General features: G+C 45.1%; 1 protein-coding gene across 9 annotated transcripts in view; it reads right to left on the bottom strand.

Annotated features, from left to right (window-relative positions):
• The window catches only part of REEP1 (receptor accessory protein 1), a 110,619-nt gene that overhangs the window by 54,677 nt on the left and 36,371 nt on the right, over window positions 1–19,571 (bottom strand). For all 9 annotated transcript variants that reach the window (XR_009544254.1, XM_060170142.1, XM_060170144.1 and 6 more), the window contains exon 2: window positions 4,350–4,422. Coding sequence is in view for 7 of the 9 variants with exons in the window: in XM_060170142.1 (XP_060026125.1) it covers window positions 4,350–4,422 (73 nt within the window). In the remaining 2 variants the exon portion in view is untranslated. The remainder of the gene's footprint in view (window positions 1–4,349; window positions 4,423–19,571) is intronic.

The raw sequence follows: 19,571 nt of genomic DNA, 5'->3' as shown, positions 1-19,571 counted from the left end.
GCTCACGGGCTCTAGAGCGCAGGCTCAGTAGCTGTGGCGCACGGGCTTAGTTGCTCCGCGGCATGTGGGATCTTCCCGGACCAGGGCTCGAACCCGTGTCCCCTGCGTTGGCAGGCGGTTTCTTAACCACTGCGCCACCAGGGAAGTCCCTGGAAGGTTTTCTTAAAAGCCAAAACCTGGGTAAAAAAGTGGATGTGGATGTTGTGCAGCCCAAGAAGTAACTGTAATTTAGATCATTATACTATATATTTTCATATATATAATATACAGGCATACCTCGTTTTACTGTGCTTTTTTTAATGCACTTTGCAGATATTGTGGTTTTTTGGGTTTTTTTTTTTTTTTTACAAACTGAAGGTTTGTGGTTAAGCAAGTCTATGGGTGCCATTTTCCCCAAAGCATTACCTTTTAATAAAGGTGTGTATAGCGTTTTTTTAGACATAATGCTATCGCACACTTAACAGACTACAGCATAATGTAAACAACTTTTATATGCAGTAGGAAACCAAAAAGTTTGTGTGACTCACTTTTTGGTGATATTCATTTCATTGTTGTGGTCTGAAACCAAACGTGCAGTATCTCTGAGGGGGGCTGTGTGTGCGTGTGTGTGTGTGTGTGCACGCGTGTGTGCGCACGCGTGTGTATGTATTTTTGTTAAACTACCCGCATCCAAAGCCTTCTCATTTGGAGGGCGTCTCCCAGCATGCAGGTCTTTATGGGAGGCAAGGCCTATTATCCAGCCTTGGAAAAATCAAATGCCCCTATCCAGGGTTTTGAATCTTCATGAAATGTTCCAAAGCCATGGGCAGCTGGCAGACAGTTCCATGGTGGTGACCTGGGCAGCAGCTTCCTAACCAGACCCTTCCTGAGGTATAAGCTTGGCTGTCACCCAGCCTTCTCAGATCTTCCCCAATCTCTGAATATCTTTCCCCCGGCTTCTAGTTAATCCTACAAATTCCCATAAATTCCTTTCTGTTTAAGTTTTTGTCTCAAATCTTTGACTACTGCAGTAAGTTTGGAAAGACATAAAAAGCTATGAACGTCAAGAGCGGTGTTTCTCAAATTGAGGATCTTGTTAAAAATGCCAATTTTTATTCAGGAGGTCTGGGTAGGGCTTGAAACTCTGCACTTCTAACTAGCTCCCGGGTGATGTTGATAATGCCGGTCCACAGACCACACTTTGGGTGTTGAGAACAACAGCACTGAACGTGGGCCTTCCCTGGTGGTCCAGTGGTAAAGAATCTGCCTTCCAATGCAGGGGATGCGGGTTCGATCCCCGGTCAGAGAGCTAAGATCCCACATGCTGAAGGGCAACTAAGCCTGTGCGCCACAAGTACTGAGCCCGCACGCCTCAACTACAGAGCCCATGTGCTCTGGAGCCCTCGCACCACAACTAGAGAGAAGCCCGCCCACCGCAACAAAAAATCCCACGTGCCGCAACTAAGACCCAACACGGCCAAAAAAATAAAGAAAATAAATAAATGTTTTTTTTAAAAAAAGAAGCACTGAATGCTTGTAGAGAAGTGGCTGGAAAGTAGAGAGAGAAAGATCAAGAAGGTTCAACGCTGTCTAATGGAGTTTGGACTTCATCCTGCAGGTAATAAGCAGCCATGAAAGGATCCAGGGGGAGTGAAATGAATAGATTTCCATTTTTCAAAGGCTTGTCGAAGTGATGTAGACAACAGAGCATGAGATGAGGAACAGGAGGTGGAGAAACCAGTTAGCGGTATGGCAGGCAGAATAGCAACCCCTGCCCCCAAAATGGCCTTGCCCTAATCCCCAGAACCTGTGAGTATATTGCATTATAAGACAAATGGGACTTTGCAGTTATTAAGTTAAGGACTTTCAGATGGGAAGATTATCCTGGATTATCCAGGCTTCACATGATCCTTACAAGCGGAGAACCTTTCCTGGCTGCGGTCAGAGGGAGACAGGATACCGAAGAACGGTGGGAGACGCAATGCTGCTGGTTCTGAAGATGGAGAAGGAGGCTCGAGCCGAGGAATGCAGGGGGCCTCCAGGAACTGGAAAGGGCGAGGAAATGGACTCTCCCCTACAGCCTCCAAAAGGAGGCTTGATTCCAACCCAGTGAGACCCATCCAACCTCTGACCTCCAGAACTGTGAGATAATACATGTGTGGGTTTTTTGTGTTTTTTGGGGGGGCTGCATCGTGCAGCTTGTGGGATCTTAGATCCCCGACCAGGGAATGAACCTGTGCCTCCTGCAGTGGAAGCCTGGAGTTCTAACCACTGGACCACCAGGGAAGTCCCGCATTTGTGTTCTTTTAAGCCACTAAATTCATGGTAATTTGTTACCGTGGCAATAAAAGAATCGAATACAGGAGGCCACTGTGACATTCCAGGGAACGACGATGACAGCCTCATTGAAGAGACAGGCAGCACAGAAGGAGAGACCTGGTTTGAAAGATTTTAAGGAGGATACAGAGGAAGGGTTATGGTCACCACCTGGGCATCTGGGTGGGGATGGGTGGTGAGGAAAGGACAGGAGTTAAAGGAAGTTTCCAGGTTTTTCTCTTGGACAAACGGGTCTGTTGGTCAAAAGGAGGGAAAGAAGTGAGTGCGAATGCGTGTGGGAGAAAGCATGTGAGCATGCATGCAAGTGTGTGAGTTGAGCGCATGTGAAAAAGTGCAGGAAAAGGAGGCAGGTCTCCCGTAATACCACTGGGTGCCTTGCTTCCAGTTCCATTTTTACTGAGAAACTGTCTAATCTTAGCTCTCAAGCTTTCCCTCCTGGGCAAAGCACGTGCTCACCGCCAACACAAACAGCTGCTCTGCTCGTCCGTTATATTTTTCAGTTTAAATTAATGATTGCCGTTCTAGGCATAAACCAGGCTCCTGTTGAGTTTAGATAGAGCAAAACAATTCACCAGGGTTTGCTCTCTCCCGGATGAGCGGACAGCGTTGAGTTTCTACCCCTGCAAATCCGAGGATCAGACCTTGAACTGCGGTGACCCCTGCTCTGCTTCCTTTCCTGGCACAGCATCCCCCCTCCCCAGGCTGGAAGCAGTCGGGGAAAGGGAGACCTGGAGGAGGCTGCCCAGTGCTTTCCCCTGGGCCGAGTCCATTAGGAATCATGAGGTTCTGTGCTTGCAACTTAACAGCTATTTATAGTTCACACTCTGAGATGCGTTCACAGACACATACTGGGGACCCAGCCTCCACAGGAGAACACGCCCCGTCTGGATCCTCTGCATATCCTGCTTCGTAGCAAATGCAAGCCGGGCAAGCAGTTCTAGGAAACTCAGAGAGTGGCTGTAGGCAGCTCTGGTTGAGCTGACCTGGAGGTGGCTGGTTTCATCCTAAGGACATCCTGGGAACGCTGAGAACTTGCAAACCTGCTCTGAATGATGTCTTTGCCTGTGCCTAACTTGCCAAGTGACCTCCTCTGAGTAAAAGCGGAGCAAAGACCCTTTGTCCCTCACAACACTAGGCGCTGGGATTGCTGATATCCACCACTGCTCAGATGAGGAAACTGAGGCTCCTGGAAGTTAAGATTCTTGTCAAGCATGGTGCCAATCCGACGTCAGAGCCAGGACCTGACTTCAGTCTCTTGATGACAAAATCTATATCTTTTGTACTTCGACCTGGGATACTGTCCCCCCTGGGGAGGGACACTCCTCCCTCCCCAGCCACCCCCCACAGGTCTTCTTCAATCAAGGTGTGGTCTGATGGTTCTCCTGCCCAGAGGTGCCCAGCACATTTAGGGCTGTGACTGGGGCACCCGAATCACCCAACAGTAATACAATCCTCCAACCAGTAAGTACTCCTAATCCCCTGCCCGTGTGTTCAGCCCTCTGCGAGGTGCAGTGGGAAACAGTCATAGGACGATGGTGACTCTTGCCCTCTAAAAGCTTATAAAGCAACAGGGCTTACACAGTGGGGTGTTCAAATCACAGAACCGGCATGGGGATCAGAATTGCTAGGCAGGGTCTGCTGGGCTTTAGGACCTGTGCTCCTGCCTCCAGTGCCAGACTGTCTCCCAGTAACGCTGCTTTCCAGTCCAGACAAGAAAACTGAGGCTCAGAGAGGTGAAGTCACCCTTCCAAGGCCATAGAGCGGCCTGTGGCCACTGGGGGCCTCCGATTCCAGGTGCCATTTCCTCTTGCCAAGTCTCCCCGCTGTGCTCACTTCCACACTCTAGTTCTAAAGAGGAGGTCTAGCCGGGAGAGGACGCCTGGGTCACACCCAGCAGGTCGCCGTACTGCCCTGCTTCCCAGTACCCACCAAAGAGGGCGTCTGCGCCACCCCCCTGCCCCGCACTTCACGCCCAGCTTCCCCCATCTAACCCCATCACCACCACCACCCCGCCCCCCAAAAGTGCTACTTACATATTCTTTAATGTCCTTCGATTTCACAGCCTTGTAGGAAGAGTAGGCAGGGTAAAGGGTGCCAAATATTAGCCTGGAGGGGAGAGAGAGGGGAAAAAAGAGCAACGTGATTTTCATTCATCCTATTTGATGGAAAATGTCATCTTCGATGCAAGGAGCATCCTCCAAGCTACAGAAAATGCTGCTGTGAGGCTTGGTTAATTTTTCTGAATGCCCTGAAGGTTTTCTGCTCATGGCTGGGACGCGCTTAGGAACCTCTACGTCCTGTTACAGATCCACACCGACCTCCTTCAATCTGTCATTTGGCAACACAGCAGGGTGGTTTGAGGTCATGAAGCCAAAAATGGGGCCATCCTCTGGAAAGGCCGAAATTATATCTGGGGAACAAGATAAGACAGCTAAGGGGACAAACGAGTAGTCTGAAAGGAAGCAAGAAATTTAAGAAAGAGAGGGATGGCCACAGCGCCAAAGATACAGGCAGCTTGGGGAAGCCCACTGGATTCCGTCACAAGCCAGCTCAGAGAGGGGGGTCTCCCCAACACCCCCGTGCTGTCCCGCCCCCTAAGCAGTATTCTCAGATACCAGGGAGAATCTTCCTTCCTCTGTGAGCCTTTCCTGACCTCAGCACCCCCTGAAGATTAGGTTCCTCTCCCGTTCGTTACTGCCACTCCCTAGATAGTCCCCTTTCTTAGCCCTTATCCACACCGCGTGCAATGGTTTATTCAATGTCTGTCTCTCCCACAAGCCTTTTAAGTTCCACAAAGTCGAGGATGGGGTCTATCTCGCTCATGGAACCACACCCCCTGGGGCTGGTAAGTGCTCAGGAAATATACGTTCATTCTGGGAAGTTTCAGTGAGTGGTGAAGCAAAGGCCAGAGCCACCCAGGGGACACTCGTGACCTTGGGACTGAGGTCTCAGCAGCAAGGGGATGCCAGACAGCACCGGTCTGATTCAGTAAAGTCTCGGGCACAACACCACAGGCTCCAGAGAAATAAACACACCGTCCTTTGGCACAGATGCCCTGCTTATTAGCCACATCTGCCAGGGTGGTGTCCAGCCCCTGCCCTGAGGCAGCGTGTGAGCAGCAGAAGAGACAGGTGGAAAATGCATCTCGACCCAATGGCCCGCGGATCTGCTCCTCTGTGAACCCCGATGGCCAACACCACCTCCTGAGCGGTCACAGAGGTGGGAAGCACGGGCACCCAGACAAGGGAGGCCAGTACTCCGTGAGTCTGCTGGACTCGCATGTGAAGTGGCTGCCAGCATCCCCCCCCACCTGGTTCCCTCTGGACAGCACAGGGACAGCAAGACGAATTTGCTTTCCAGTCTCTAAAAGCTCTGAAACACTGACATGTAAGGGAGCGGACTCAGTATTTCACTGCCCAGGGGAGGGAGAATGGGATGAAAATGGCGAGTTCTTCTAAATCTATTTTGGAGAAAAGAAGTAACAAATGAAGCAGGCCCAAGCCAAAGGGGCTTGGGACTTATGTCCATTCAGACTGAGTCCCCCTGACAAGACCCTTCTCCTTCCTGGCCTCCCGGACCCTCCTCCCTCAGCTCCGGACCCTAAGGCCAGCAGCTGTCCCCCAGTGAGCCAGGCTCAGAAGCTCACAATCTGTGACTTCCTGCTGTCTCCCGCTTCTGCCTGAATTTTAGTGCATGATCTCCCCACAACCCTTTTATTCCCCCCTGTTAAAGTCTCACTAATCCTTTAAGACCCATCTCAAAAGAGCCACTTCTGTGTGTCTTTGATCACTTGTCCCTCAGAATTTTCCTGACACTTGTTACATCTATTACAGTCCTTATGTAGTAGTTGTAATTTAAAAAAAAATTAAAAATAATGATATTAATATCACTGAGTCCTCACTAATGCCAGGCACTGCTCTACAGCCTGTATATTCTCTCAACACCCATACGGGATAAGAATTCTTACTACTCCATTTTACAGACTAGGTACTAGGACACTGAGGCCCAAAGAGACGCAACAGCCAGGAGCCGAGCTGGGATGTGACCTGGGTAGCCTGACGACAGGCTTACTGTCTTCTCCCAGGACTGCCTGGGCTGGTTGAGCCAGACCATCCAGGCCTGGGTGATCAGTGGTGTCCCTAGCACCTCACACAGCCCTTGCCCAAGTGGGTGCCGGACACGTGTCTGATGAGTGAATAAATGTCAAACGATTGCAATCTCTCTCCAAGGAACCAGCTCACTTGAGAGATTCACATGACTCTCTCTACAAGCTCAAGAGGAAAGCTGGTAAAATTCTTAGAAAGAGCTAATGCTGCTTAAGAGCTCAAGGTCGGCTCAGGAGCGGGAAGGGAAGGCTTGAGTGCCATTCTCTAGAGGGGAGACGGGGCTCTGTGCTAACACACTCCTCCCAGCTTTCTGTGAACGGAGCCTTGCCTGGCGCCTCAGAGCCGCAGAGCTCTGCACCCACCTTCCCTCTGCCCACTGCCATTTACTGCTACCCAGAAGGCCCCTCCCCAACTTACTGCCTCCATCTATCTGCCTGCTGCATTCTTCCTATCTGTGCCCTAATTCCTCCTCCTGCTCCAAAGGGGCCTTCAGCTGGGTTGCCTCTCCCACCTCCTCCACAGCTGCAGTGGAGGGACCATGAGCCTCATGTGAACTCTACCCTCTAAGGCAGTGGTTCCCAACTGGGGGTGATTTAGCTGCCTGGGGGACATCTGGGCGATGTCTGGAAACTGGTTGTCACAGCTGAGAGAAAGCTATTGGTATCTAGTGGGTGGAGGCCAGGGATGCTGCTACAACATACAGGACAGCCCCAGTAAAGCATGATTTAGTCCACAGCATCGGAAGTGCTGAGGCGGAGAAATCCTGGTCTAGTGTGATGTTTCCCGGTCCTTGGGTCCTGGACCCTTCACCCAACCATCACGGGCAACCTGCCCCAAGAGTTTTTTTTTTTTTTTTTTTTTTAATCTGGGGAATTTATTTTTTATACAATCAATTCACTTTTAGTTTTTTTTTTTTTTTTTTTTGCGGTACGCGGGCCTCTCACTGTTGTGGCCTCTCCCATTGCGGAGCACAGGCTCCAGACGCGCAGGCTCAGCGGCCATGGCTCATGGGCCCAGCCGCTCCGCGGCATGTGGGATCCTCCCGGACTGGGGCACGAACCCGTGTCCCCTGCATCGGCAGGCAGACTCTCAACCACTGTGCCACCAACAGTGAGAGGCCCGCGTACCGCAAAACAAAACAAAACAAAACAAAACTGTACACATATGTTCTATGTACTTTTCTGTATGTACATGTTATATATAATTTTTATTAAATAGTGTGCCATATTAAAAAAAAGAATTTTCTAACAAATGCTGGAGAGGGTGTGGAGGAAAGCGAGCCCTCCTTCACTGTTGGTGGGAATGTGAATTGGTACAGCCACTATGGAGAACAGTATAGAGGTTCCTCAAAAAACTAAAAATAGAGTTGCCATATGATCCAACAATCCCACTCCTATGCATATATCTGGACAAAACTATAATTCAAAAAGTTACACGCACGCCTATGTTCATAGCAGCACTATTTACAATAGCCAAGACATGGAAGCAACCTAAATGTCCATTGACAGATGAATGGATAAAGAAGATGTGGTACATATATGCAATGGAATACTACTCAGCCATAAAAAAGAATGAAATAATGCCATTTGCAACAACATGGATGGACCTAAAGATTATCATACTAAGTGAAGTAAGTCCGAAAAAGAAAAACAAATACCGTGTGATATCACTTGTATGTGGAATCTAAAATAAGACACAAATGAACTTATTTACAAAACAAAAATGACTCACAGTCATAGAGAACAGACTTGTGGTTGCCAAGGAGGAGAGGAGGTAGGGGAGGGATGGACCGGGAGCTTAGAATTAGTAGACGCAAACTATTATAATATATATAGAACGGATAAACAACAAGGTCCTACTGCATAGCACAGGGCACTACATTCAATATCCTGGGATAAAGCATAATGGAAAAGAATATGAAAAAGTATATATATATATATATATAATACACATATTTTATATATATATATATATATATATATATGTATGTATCTGAGTCACTTTGCTGTTCACCAGAAACTAACACAACATTGTAAATCAACTATACTTCAATAAAAAATATTAAAAAAATGAATTTTCACAAAAGGTCTTCCAAGTCATGAAGGTACATTGTTTCCTCTGAACATTAAAAGGTATTAAAATTTACACTGATTACATTTTGTGCTTTTTGTTCTTAATAACATAAAAATATAGAATTTCTTTCTTTTTTTCTTTGAAGATGGTAAGGCAGACTTTATCATCGACATAAGTATAGGGATCACTGTAAAGGGATTTTACAGGGGGGTGGGGAGAAAGACCAGGCTCAACTCCAAATACAGCATGGGCGAGTGGGAACTTATAGCCAAGGAGCACGGTGGGGGTCAGTGGATGGAAAATTACTAAGAGGAAACATCAGGGATGAGGGGTATTCTGGCTAAACCAATCTAACAGATTCTCGCTGAAGACAAGCCAGGGTGATCAGACATCACTGGGCGGGGAAGCGGGCTGGAGGATAAAGAGCCTGACCAGACACCTTGGGTGATCAGATATGGGGGCAGGGGGGAGGTTCTTGCTAAAACCAGATTTTACAACAAACTACACGGTTGGGCCTAGGAGAAGGTTCAGGAACCTGACGAAAGTTTGGTCAAGCAGAGAATTTTTGTCAGTCTCCCTTCTTGTTCAAGGAAAGAAAAGACGTTCTTCTTTCCTCTGAATAGTACAAGTCCATTTCCTCACTCAGTTGTCTTTTGTTCATTACAGACCGGCTGAATCCTCTACTTGGTAGTAGGGGATATTTGCTGGGTGGTGCTAGCAGTCAGGCACTTAATGAGAGGAGTTGTTATTCCTTTCCAAGTGAATAATATGGTCTTTTCTTTCAGCTTGAATGACATGATACCTGCTCTAAGTAGGGCCTAGGGGCTTCTCTTCATTCTCTAGTTGATCTCCAAGGAGTTACAATTTCATAAGAAGAGAGATGGGAGGTCTGTTGAAAGCCTGACCGAGCCCCACCTAGGGCTGGGCTCACCAAACCCAAGAACAGCAGCCACTGGAAGTGGAGGGTCCCAGAGGGTGAGCCCGCACCCGATTCCATCTCAGCCGAGTCTACAGGTTCCCCTTAACACTCGGTCGCCCCTGCCTCTGCCAGCTCCACCATTTCCCAGCCCTGCTGGGGCTCCAGGGCTGGTAGCGATGCACGCTCAGCATTGACGCAAAAAATGTACAATTTCTAATTACTGTCCTCTGTAGGTTTTTTCCTCACAGTTTATGAATCAATTTTGATTTATTTCTCTGAGAATTAATTTCCAAGACCATTTTTACCCTCTAACAGAAGGGTACTCCTTGGTCCTTGAGCTCCTTTTGGCATTGCAATAAATATGCTACAATTTTTAATATGGGAAAACTTAAAACGTGAGAGATATATTTGAAGTCTCCCATATACTCTTTCCTCATACATTTCTCTCTCTCCTTCCCCCAAATAAGCACCATCTTGAATTTGGTGCTTATCATTCTCACCATGTTTTTATCAACTACATAAGCCATGCCTAAAAACAAAAAAAGTATTTATATCTATTTAAACATTATGTAAATGGAATCACACTATATGTATTCCACTGAAATTTTTTCACTCAAACTTGTTTTTGAAATTTTTTAAAAGATACTTATTTATTTTATTTATTTTTTTGGCTGTGTCAGGTCTTAGTTGCAGCACGCAGGATCTTTCATTGTGGCGTGCGGGCTTCTCTCTAGTTGTGGCGCACGGGTTTTCTCTCTCTGGTTGTGGTGTGTGGGTTTCTCTCTAGTGTGGCGTGCGGGTTTTTCTTTCTCTAGCTGTGGTGCGCAGGCTCCAGAGCATGTGAGTCCTGTAGTTTGCAGCACGCAGGCTCTCTTGTTGAGGCACACGAGCTCAGAAGTTGTGGCGCGCGAGCTCAGAAGTTGTGGCATGTGGGCTTAGTTGTCCCGTGGTACATGGGATCTTAGCTCCCCAACCAGGGATCGAACCCGTGTCCTCTGCATTGGCAGGCGGATTCTTAACCACTGCACCACCAGGGAACTCCAACAGTAATATTCTTAATACAGGATTGGAAACATTGTTACATTAAAAAAACCCACTTATCTGTGATGATAGGGTGATACACAATTTCTCCAATTATGAGAGAGAGAGGCATACTGCATAATAATGTAATTCTTTGAAAGCAAAGTTATAAAACAGTAAGAAAACTAACACATTATTAATTTATATTAACTATCATACCTTATTTGAGGATAGACTACTATCTACATATATTTTATGCGTTCATGACATACCTTTTTGTTAACTTTTTCAATATTTCTGGGCTACAGGGTTTGTGAGTTTTTTCAAATTGTTGCAAATCCCCCCAAATTTTCCAATATATTTATTGAAAACAATTTGCATATAAGTGGACCTGTGCACTTCAAACCCATGTTGTTCAAGTGTCAACTGTAGTTCATATTTTTATATTAGAAGTGTGTATTACATTTTTTTTTTTTTTTTTTTTTTACTGAGGGGTGTGCTACAAAAAAAAAGTTTGGGGATAATAGTCACAGTTCATTGAACCAGCCTTTCATTAATAGATGTTTAAGTTTTTTTCCTGTAATGATTTTAAAATACGTATACAAATTCTTTTTTTTTTTGACATTCGTTTCTTCGAAAGGTGAAGCTTAATTTAGGTCCCCTTGAATGTGGGCCAGACTTGGTGATTCACCTCCAAAGAACAGACTAAGGTGGAAATGGCAGTGTGTAACTTCTGAGACTATGCCATACAAGACACTGTGGCTTCACCCCTCTCAGATTACTTTCTGTGCAGGACATCAGCTACCATGTTGCAAGGACACACAATCAGCCCTGGAGAGGAAGTGAATCTCTCATCAAAATCCAGCGCCAACACGCCTGTCAAGTGAGGGAGCCATCTGGGATGTGGATCCTTCAGCTCTAGTGAAGCCCTCAGATAACTGCAGACCCCATATAACTTAATCACAGCCTAATGAAAAAAGCTTGAGCTGAACCATCCTGTTCAAGTTTCCTCAAATTCCTGACCCACAGAAGCCATGTGAGATAATAAATGTTTACTGTAGGTGTAATCAGCTAACTTTTTAGGTATTTTGCTGTGTAGCAATAGATACCTAATATGCTTCTTAGTTTTTATTGTTATAAATACTGCTGTAAAGAAATCTGTGTGTGTGTTTGTGTGTACTTACACATTGGCACTCTCGTATGAATATATTTGTGGGATAAATTTCTGGATATAGAATTATTGAGTCAAGGGGTTTATGTCCTAAACATTTTGATATACTTTGACACATTTTCTCCCCCAAAGTGAATAATTTATGCCTCCTTTTGCCAGTTTTTGAAATTTTGATCCAGGTTGAGACTTGTCTTTCTAGATCATTTTTAACCTCTTATACTATTTCATTATATGAATATATTACAGTTTATTTATACATTCTATTGATGCATATTTCCAAGTTGTCACTATTACAGACAGGGCTGGAACAAACATTCTTATTCATGTCTCCCTGGGCACATGTGAGACTTTCTCTAGGGTTTACACACAGTGTGGAACTGCTGGGTCACAGGGCATAGCATCTTCCTCCAGACAATGCAAAACCACTCCCCAGAGAGGTTGTACCAGTTTCTACTCTTTCCTGCAGTGTAAACGAGTTCTGATGCTCCCCATTCTTGCCAAATTAATATAGTCAGATTTTAAAATTTTTGCCAGTCTGATTGACGTGAAACAGTATATCCTGTTTGTTTTAATTTGCATTTCCTCAATTACAAGTGAAGTTGAGCAACATTTTATGCTTTTTGGCCGTTTGGCCCCCTTAACTGAATTATTTATATCCCTTCCGTCTCCCCCTCACCCCATTAGGTTATTCATCTTTTTCTTACTGATTTTTAGGACTACTTTGTGAATTCTGGGTATAAATTATGCCTTGGACATATGCAATGCAAACATCTTTTCCCAATAAAAAGCTCTTTTAACTTTGTTGTGGTGTCTTCTGTTGTACAGAAGTTTTAAATTTTATATGATAAGTGCATCAATCTTTTCTTTTATAGCTTGTTTTTTTATATATTGTTGAGGAAATCTGGTCACATACATCTTCTCATAAAAGTGTTTAATGTTTGCTTTTTCACTATTCGGTTTTAATTCATCTGGAACTTATCTTTATGTATGTTATGAGTTAGGGATTCAACTTTATTCTTTTCTGTACAGATCCCAACTGTCTCAATAACATTTACTGAATTCTTTCCTACTGATTTTCAATTCTACCATCACTTGTAACGTTTTCTAACATGTGTAGGCATTATTTCAGCTCTCCATCCTGTTACCCTGGTCTACCGACTAGCCGTGCACCTATACCACAGTGTATTAATTTCCATAGCTTTATAATAAATCATGATATTCTTAAAACGGTCTTGCCTATTCTTAGCCTTTGTTTTTCTATATGAATTTCATGACAGTTTGTCAAGTTCCATGAAAAACCTTATCTGCATTTTGATTGCGAGTACACTGAAGTTACACATTTACTTGGGAAAAATCACCATCTTTATCAGGTTTCCTCTTTATGAACACGGTCCCTTCCACTGAGTCCTCTTTAATGTCTTTTCATGATATGCTATAAATTTCTCTATAAATATCTTGGGCATGTTTCACTTTCTTTACTCTTAAGTACCTCAGGGGGGTTTTGGTGGTATTGTGCATTTTTAAAATTAGATTTTCTTGGGACTTCCCTGGTGGTCTAGTGGTTAAGGATCCGCCTTCCAGTGCAGGGGATGTGGGTTTGATCCCTGGTCAGGGAACTAAGATCCCACATGCCGTGGGGCAACTAAGCCCGCACGCCGCAAGTACTGAGCCCGCGCGCCACAACGAAAGATCTCACATGCTGCAACTAAGACCTGATGCAGCCATAAATAAATAAATAAATATTTAAAAATAAATTAAAAAAATAAATTAGATTTTCTCTTGGTTATTAATGGTATACAGGAATGCTCTTGGTTTTCCACGTTGATCTCAGAACCACTCAACTTGCTGCAATCAAAAGCATCTGGAGTCCCAAATGCATTACACTCCATGAAAGAAGCCAAACCCCAAAGCCAACATGCTGTATGATTCCATTTATATGTTATCCTGAAAAAGGAAAGTTTACAGGGACCAAAAACAGATCAGCGGTTGCCAGGACTAGAGACGGTGGGAGGGCTAACTACAAAGGAGAGTGGAAGAATTTTGGAAAATTATGGAAGTTTCCTGCATCTTGATTATGGTGGCTACATAACTGTATGCATTTATCAAAACTCAGAATTCAAGCTCCCACTTAAAACACTCACACTGAAAAGGGTAAATTTTACTAATTACATCTCAATAAGCTTGACCTTAAAAAGAAAAAGCATTTGGAAGAATCCACACTCACAAGTATAAGTGTGTGTGTGTGTGTGTGTGTGTGTGTGTGTGTATAGTTGTCTCCAAAAATGCATAAAGCTGACCAGGCATTAGCCTCCAAGCTCCGAGACAACTTCCTGATATCAGGGGTCCATGTATGACAAAACAAGGGTTCACAAAAAACATAATACACCTCCTGTTAATTCTATAGCTCCGAAAGGACTGTCTTAGATGCACTATGGGCCTGGGTTCTAAAAGCCTGATCTTGACTGTGCTGCTGCAGGGAGCATCTTCACTCACAGTCGTTATTCAGAAACTTAAGCTGGGCAGCTTCTCAGGCTGGGTGCAAAGCTCAAGGTTCCCGTGGCACAGCAAGCCACCTAGGCTTTGGTTCCGTGGGTCCCAACCCTTGGGCCTCTGCTTCTGCTTACCCACAGTGACCTTCTAAAAGGCTAGAGGGGGGAAACAGCAAAACCGGCCCACTGTGCAGTTTGGCTCCGTGGAGATTATATTACTATGATTTATAAGCTACTATTTATTTATTGAGTGTTCATTATGTACAACGAACTGTGCAAACTTCTTTATAAGCGTTGTCACTTTTCATCTTCATATGGCCCCATGAGACAGAAATTGTTTTCCTTATAATATACATGAGGAAACTGGAGTTTAGTTAAATCGAATAATTGAGTTTCACAACTGTGTGGGGGAGAGGGTCAGACTCAAACCCAGATCTATCTGACTCTACTGCCCATGACATACTGCCTTCTTCATTAACCTCAGTGCATGGCTCAGAGCCTGCAGTGGCCCCTGAATGAATGAATGAATGAATGAGGACCAGGAGAGAGGGAGGAAGAATGTTGCCTGCTTCCTTGCCCAAGAGAATTCCACTCTGGCCCTGCATTATATATTTGCTGACACGAGGTGACAGTATAATTACAGGGTTCCAAGCACACAGACGAGCTTCTCTCTCCGCTCAAGCTGATCTCAGCAGAACAGAAACCAACCACGTCCTTCTTTCTCAGCCTGACACATGATTCTGCTGACCCGTCTGTAGACTCTTTCTTTTCAGTGTGTTTCAAGCCCTACTCCTCTCTGCAGACTTGGGACAACAATCACATACAAAACTCCTCCTGGGGGAACCGCCCTCACAAACATCTCATTCACTTATTTGCTCCTTTGATCCACACCACAACCCTCTGAGATAACTGGGGTTCTTTCCGCAGTTAATGAAAAACTGAGGCTCAGAGTGGTTCAGGGACCTGCCAAAGGCCCCTTCCCTATCCAACAAGTCTCAAACCCAGGCCTCCTGCCCTCAAGTCCAGGACCATTCTACAGCCCACATCGCCCTAGCACAGAGAGGGGTTTATTGCTTATGTAGGGCTGTGTGGACTGTGCGTGTGGCAAAAATCCGAATTTGAAATTCGGATTTACCCCTGAATCCAATTTAGAAAAGCACAAAACAGAACGTGCTGCAAAATTTCAATTCGTGCTGTTAAGCGTTAAACTCTGCAATCCAACCCACTTATATCCTGCTCAAGTATCAGTTTGAATATTTTTTTTTAAATCTAAATTGTAGAGATTTCTATTCTTAAGAAATCCAGAGGCTGAGCTTTGGCATTGGACCTGAGTCTGAATCCAGCTCCATCACTGACTAGCTATGGGACTGTGAGTGTTTATTAACTCCTCTGAGCCAGTTTCCTTGAGTATAAAAAAGAAAAACACGTACATTCAACAGCCACTGCACAGATTAAACAAGGAGACCATAGGTAAGGATTTAACATCCCAGACACACTGTAGAGGAATGACAAATCCTAGTTCCCTTTCCTTCTACAGAAATAGTCACCACGAATGCCAATTCTTTTAGGCACAAAACAGTTTTCATCTAATCATTGAGTATTTGCTGAGCATCTACTATGTGCCCTGGGCCCTCTGGTAGGGAAGGCAGCCAGCAAACAGATAATTATACAAACAATTGATTAATGACAACTGATGTGTTGAGTCTTGCTGAGTGTGTTTGGAAGGCAAGAACAGATTTGCTTTACAATGACTGTCCTGTGGCCACCCATCTGCCAGCCTGTGTTGCCTCCCAGGATCTCAGAACCAGACACCTGACCTTCAGCCAGAGGGTCCCCTGGTACAGGGTTATGGCTTTCTCCTCCTGGTGGACTTTCTCTAAAGCCCCCTGCAAGGAATATACTTGGTGAGAGGAAAGGACTGATGGGCCTTCCTGTGTGTACCATGAAAGGGGAGGTGGGGGAATAAGCCTGAGGGGTGCTTTGAGCTGGACTTGGGGTGGTAGATGTGGAGTAGCTGTGGGATTTTCTGGGGACTTGTCTGCTCAGCTCATGCCCCTCCTGGCTCCCACGTGGCAGAGGCTGGTGTTACCCTGCCCAGCTTGGAGGTCTACACAGGTGCACGCGCCCATCCGAGGAGGGTGTCAAAGGGCTCCAGGGGAGGGAGGAGAACAGGACAAACCTTTACTGATGCCCACCAGGTGCTGCACCAGGCACTGACCCCCACAGCAGTCAGGTGAAGTCGAGACTACTATACCCTTCTTCCACAGGCGGTACCTGGGACTTAAGAGGTTATATTCATTCATTCAACTGGTATTCATTCAGTACACACTCTGTGCCAAATTCTGAGTCTAACACAAGGTCACACAGCTGCTAAGTGGGTGAGCTGGATTCAAAGACTCTTCGTGGCTTCAAACCCCTTGCTCTTTCCAATCCAGGTGATACCTCAAGAAGGCAAGAGAGTTTATCCTCAGGGTGATCACAAAGTGGTTGAAGTGCCAGGTGTAGCAGAATAAGATAGTTAGCAGGGCAAAGCTGTGTGTACTAAATACTGAAGGAAAAGCCTATGATGATGGGCCCAAGAGCCTCCTCCATTAGACTGTGAGCTCTCTGAGGGCAAGGACTGGGCCTTCCCCATCTCAGCATCTCCAGCGCTGGGCACAGAGTGGGTGAAACATGCAACAACATGGGTGAAATTCAAATGCATTATGCTAAGTGAAAGAAGCCAGACTCAAAAGGCTACCTGCTGCTTGTCTCCATTTATGTGACATTCTGAAAAAGACAAAACTATTAGAGATAGAAACAGATGCATTGCCAGAGGCTGGGGTTGGGGGGAGAAGTTGACTTCAAAGGGGCATGGGGAAATTTTTGGACGTGATGGAACTGTCCTATATTTATGCTGTGATAATGGTTACATAATTTCTTTTTTTCTTTTTAGTTGTAGCATGAGGACTCCTTAGCTGCGGCCTGCGGACTTTTAGTTGCGGCACGCATGAGGGATCCAGTTCCCCGACCAGGGATCGAACCTGGGCCCCCTGCATTGGGAGCGTGGAGTCTTACTCACTGGACCACCAGGGGAGTCCCATGGTTACATGAGTGTATGCATTTGTCAAAGCTCATAGAGCTACATGGTAAAAAGGGTAAATATCACTGTATACAAATTATACTCTAATTTTTTTTAATGGGGAAAAAAGAGAAAAAGAGAATGAACATAAAAAGCAGAAGTAGGTTTACAGTGAAGCTAATGCAGCTTAAGTTTCAAGACCCCTCAACTGCATGGGTCCTGCAAGGGGTCCTAGCAATGTGTTCATCACATTTGTTATGACTCTTTCAGAGAAAGCGCCTTCCCTCCATTGTGAAAGCTTCAGGCTCCTTGAAACCTAGATCCACCCCTGGATAAAACTACAAGAACAGATTAAAAAAGAGAAGACTGGTGGGCTCCCAAGAAGTTGGACCCAAGTGGGACCCTAGAGAAAGGCAAGACCTGGTTCCGGCAGAGAGAGAGGTAGGGAAGACATCCCGTGGAACAGACCAGCATGGACACAAGTGCAGGGGTTTCCCAAGGTTCCCCACGACCACACGAGCACCAGGAACCTAGTGGTCCTACACTTATGTTCACCACCCAAGTGCACGTGTCGTGGTGTGATCTCCTCAGCCACGCCAAGCCATTCAAGGCAGGTAGACAGTTGTGACCTAACAGGATGTGAAACTTCTAGATGCTGGTGAGCTGGTGTAACCTTTTATCATTCTTCTGGCTCCCCACACAGCCAGGATCCCCACCGCCTAGTGGAGGGAAGCTTTCACAGTATATACCTGAAACTGAAACTGGTGGATGTTCACTCTTTTTCTAGTCTCCCTTGCAGCAGGGATGTGGGCCTGTGGTAGACACACCTGCCCAGGTATGAATCCAGGTCCTTCCAACCCTCTCACTCAGCTAAACTGAGGCGGCACCCTTCATCCTGACGATCTGTGATACTAAGTGAACAAATACAGCCAAATGAGGCTGGTCTTGTGGGTGGAGTTACTGATTTCTTTATGGTTAAAGTCAGCCAAGTTAACAGGATAGAATGAAGCTCAGGGGCTTCCCTGGTGGCGCAGTGGTTAAGAATCCGCCTGCCAATGCAGGGGTCACGGGTTCGAGCCCTGGTCCGGGAAGATCCCACATGCCGCGGAGCAGCTGAGCTCATGCGCCACAACTACTGAGCCTGCGTGCCTAGAGTTCGTGCTCCACAACAAGAGAAGCCACCGCAATGAGAAGCCCACACACCACAACGAAGAGTAGGCCCTGCTCTCCGCAACTAGAGAAAAGCTCACAGGCAGCAACAAGGACCCAACGCAGCCAAAAATAAATAAATAGATAAATAAGTTAAAAAAAAAAAAAAGAATGCAGCTCAGATTTTAAAATGGTTCTGTCTCTATGTATATGTATATATGTGTACCTATGTGTATATGTATATATGTGTACATATGTATGTATGTATAGGTGTATATATATATACTTTAAAATCTAATTATATATGTTAGATAAAAAAGTTCTGGAGATTGATTGCACAACAACATGAATATACTTAAGATTACTGAACTTAAAACAACTTAAAAATGGTTAAGATGGCAAATTTTGTTATGTGTTTTTTACCACAATTAAAATTAACAAATGTCTGATGTTTATGAATCCCCCCCAAAAAATCTCTACACACTTGAAAATTTTATAAAAACAGAATATACTGAGTATAGGCCATTGGCTCATTCAATCCATAAATGGTTCATTCTAACAAATTTAGAAGAAAACAAAATTTATAATTTTTCAGGTTACATCCGTTCTGCTTCATGGTACAATGCTCTTTATTTAATTTCCTGAAATTGTTAAACAAAATAAAATTTACCAATTTTAGAAGGCACTGTAAACCCGTCTCAATTCATTATAAAGGCTACAATGACATTTAAGATGAATGAAAATTAGCAAGCAAATCAAATATGCATTTTTGAAATGGTTCTGGTTGTAGAGGGGGGAAAAAAGCCTGTATATTACATTCTAGCCGGAAGTTTCACTACTAAGTATGTTCCTGCTACTGATACCATATATATATATTTATACCTTGATTTGCTCCAGAAAAGATCTGAGGTGACTTGGTTATAAACTGTGTGGCTCATAAGAAACTACCACGATTCCAGGCCACTGGGTTTGTCAGCAGGAAGGATCGAGCAGCTAACAAAATCACTGTTGTCATCTCACCCAAAGTGGGAGGAGCTACAGGAAGGCCAATCACAGCCAGACCTGACTCACCTGCTCATGGAAGAACAGAGATTGTCTGCAGCAGGGATGTTTGGCCGGTGCCCAGAGTATCTCCCTAATGAGACCATAAAAGTCCAAGAAAAGAAAACAAAGTGGAAAACAGCCAGGTTTCCTCCAGTGAGTGAAATTTACATTTTGAGAGGAGGCTCTCTAGCACATGTCTCAATGGTGAGGGAGTTATGTTAAT

The sequence above is a fragment of the Lagenorhynchus albirostris genome, chromosome 13, assembly GCF_949774975.1.
Source record: "Lagenorhynchus albirostris chromosome 13, mLagAlb1.1, whole genome shotgun sequence".
NCBI classification, from domain to species: Eukaryota; Metazoa; Chordata; class Mammalia; order Artiodactyla; family Delphinidae; genus Lagenorhynchus; species Lagenorhynchus albirostris.
The sequence above is the reverse complement of the archived record's forward strand: the minus strand, read 5'-3'. Positions and strand labels throughout refer to the sequence as shown.